Here is a 2,285-nt window from a genome sequence, read left to right as displayed (position 1 = left end):
CAATTTGTGCTCATGGAACGTATGTTTGGTCCCGATATTGCATGGCTGCAGCAGTGTATTCACTAGTGCCACACCCATGAGTTTGGACAGTTTACCAGCGGAATCCACGACGGTTTTGTGGCTTACCGGGGCCCAAAGTTGCAGCAATTCGGCGCCTGCAAAGGCCAGCGCTGTGTCCACACTGGCCAGAGCGTCCACTAGTGTCTCCCCAAGTATTGTATTCTCCTCTATTCGTCCCTGATGTCTCCTAGTGGCCCTCTCCAGTGCTTTCATCACCAGATAAAGCGCCTGGACGAAGAAATCGGATCTCGGAACGTGTTCCGGAAGGTCCTCGAAGGCCTCACTCGTCCATAGACTGTTATCAACGACTCTGGGCTCTCGAGTCGGTGATTTCTCTTGTGTGCGAGGACTCAGACGCCACAAACTGCGGGGTGTGGGCTCCTCTGTGTATCTGTGGGTCGATGTGACGGCCTCCTGTTGCTGTACGAGCGCAATACTCTGCCTCTGAACCGCTTTCCACCACTCGGCGGCGTCTACTGCTACCGTTTCGCCCGCTGAGAACTGTAATGAGGGAGACAACGTGTGTACATCCAGTAATTGTGCCACCAACCGCGTCAAAGTGTCCAGAAGCTGGAGATAAGAGGAGGCGTCCTGGTGCGCCACGGAGAGCGGGAGAGCAGGAGATGCGCACTGCGAGATGGAGAAGGATGAGCTCGATGACTCGGAGAACGCATGGACGTCGTCCTCTGAGCCTCCTTGAGTGCGAGCGCACACGAACATGGCGACGATCTCGAAGTGGCGGCTGGAGGTTGGTTGAGTAAGTGACCTACCTGCGTTGGAGCAACATTTTCAATTGACTTGAAAATTGTAAGAGAGTCCTACGGACAACATCAGGCTGAGGATGATTGGCCAAAATTGAAATTGTTCGCCCAGCGAAAAGTTGCGTTTCAACTTCAGTTTTATGACGCCGATTTATTTTTTGCTTTCCCTTTGAGACCACCACTCCGCTCGCTCTGTCCGAGAAATATTTCCTGGAGCGACCACTACTGAGCTTAAATTGCCCACAGCTTCGCAACTGACAGTACGAATTACCGGTGCAGGCCATTGTACAAGTTTTTTTTCTTTCTAATGGATAGCCACCGAGTCACTGGTGAGAGGTGACTGCAGTTTAGCTGCACGAAGTATAGTGGTTCGTGAACGCTGCCAGCACTACTCGAGCGCAGTACGTAGTCCAGTCTCCAGTTCACATCCACTACGTGGGCGAAGTCAAAGCCTACATTGTATCAAGTTTGTCAGATTTTTTCAGCTTGGACTCATGTCAATTTGCAACGTACTGGTATTTTGTAGAACACGCTCCACACTTGGCACCACCGAAGCCAACACTGGTATGAGTTTCATCTGCAAGTCCTCGTCTTCCACACCAAGAGTGTAGAGCTGTTGCCTACGTGCACTGGTTCAACGTTAGTATCAAATTAGAGAGACTACGGTCATTTGCGTCGTTATTTCGATTCATACCGTTGATCCACCGGTGTTCGTACCCCTCCGTCTCTAGCTAGAGTCACGACGATGGCAGACATGGCTGCCAAGGCCTCGTTGTCGACCGATATCTGTTGTTCGGTGTATGTGTTACCGGAACAAGAGTTTCCAATCAATTCAGCGGCTGCAGCGCTCGCCAAAGCCTGGAGAGACGCGGCGGAAAGAGAGGAGAGATGTTCCAGAGCACGGTGAGGCACTACACGCGTGTCGGCGTCCAAGAAGGCTGCTGTGTCGCTAGCGAAGCCACCTGCCATTTCTGATTAGACGAAGAGGATTTGGATATTATCCAAAAGAATGATGATAATGCATCTCATAATTGATATCCTCAGAGCGTACCTACGCTTTACGTCAAAGTCACCAAATGTAAAAAAAAATACTACAGTAGTAAATCAGCGGTCGAATTATTTGACTTATTATTTGACTCGAATACCCAGTTCGCTGGAGTCGCGAACTTCCAGTGCCGAGGAAATTTCGACACTTCTAAAGCCCCTCTCCTTTATGCTACCGCAACTCTAGCGTTAATATTTGGATGGAGCTTGAAAACTGTGTGCAGATATGCAGCGTACGATGTAGGACGCGGTGGCGCGACCGCCACGGCCTGACGTCGCCTTCGACATTGAGCATCTGAAGGGTGGCGAATGGCAACACGAGCAAGTGAGCGAAGGTTGAGCGCCACCACCTCGTCTACTCATCCTCTGGCCACCATACACTTCCCGTTGATCGAGAATTGAAGATCCGCTGACATTTCT

The 2,285-nt window shown here is 50.9% G+C and overlaps 1 protein-coding gene across 1 annotated transcript in view; it reads right to left on the bottom strand.

The window, feature by feature from the left end:
- The window catches only part of PPTG_21325 (hypothetical protein), a gene marked incomplete at its 5' end in the record, with an annotated part of 6,292 nt that extends 4,502 nt beyond the window's left edge, over positions 1–1,790 (bottom strand). Inside the window, 4 exons of the mRNA XM_008896578.1 lie at positions 3–802; positions 1,093–1,273; positions 1,335–1,441; positions 1,516–1,790. Of these exons, the coding sequence (XP_008894826.1) occupies positions 3–802; positions 1,093–1,273; positions 1,335–1,441; positions 1,516–1,790 (1,363 nt within the window). The remainder of the gene's footprint in view (positions 1–2; positions 803–1,092; positions 1,274–1,334; positions 1,442–1,515) is intronic.
- Positions 1,791–2,285: the final 495 nt, after the last annotated feature.

The sequence above is a fragment of the Phytophthora parasitica genome (genome assembly GCF_000247585.1).
Source record: "Phytophthora parasitica INRA-310 unplaced genomic scaffold supercont2.4, whole genome shotgun sequence".
Classification (NCBI taxonomy): domain Eukaryota; phylum Oomycota; class Peronosporomycetes; order Peronosporales; family Peronosporaceae; genus Phytophthora; species Phytophthora nicotianae.
The sequence above is the reverse complement of the archived record's forward strand: the minus strand, read 5'-3'. Positions and strand labels throughout refer to the sequence as shown.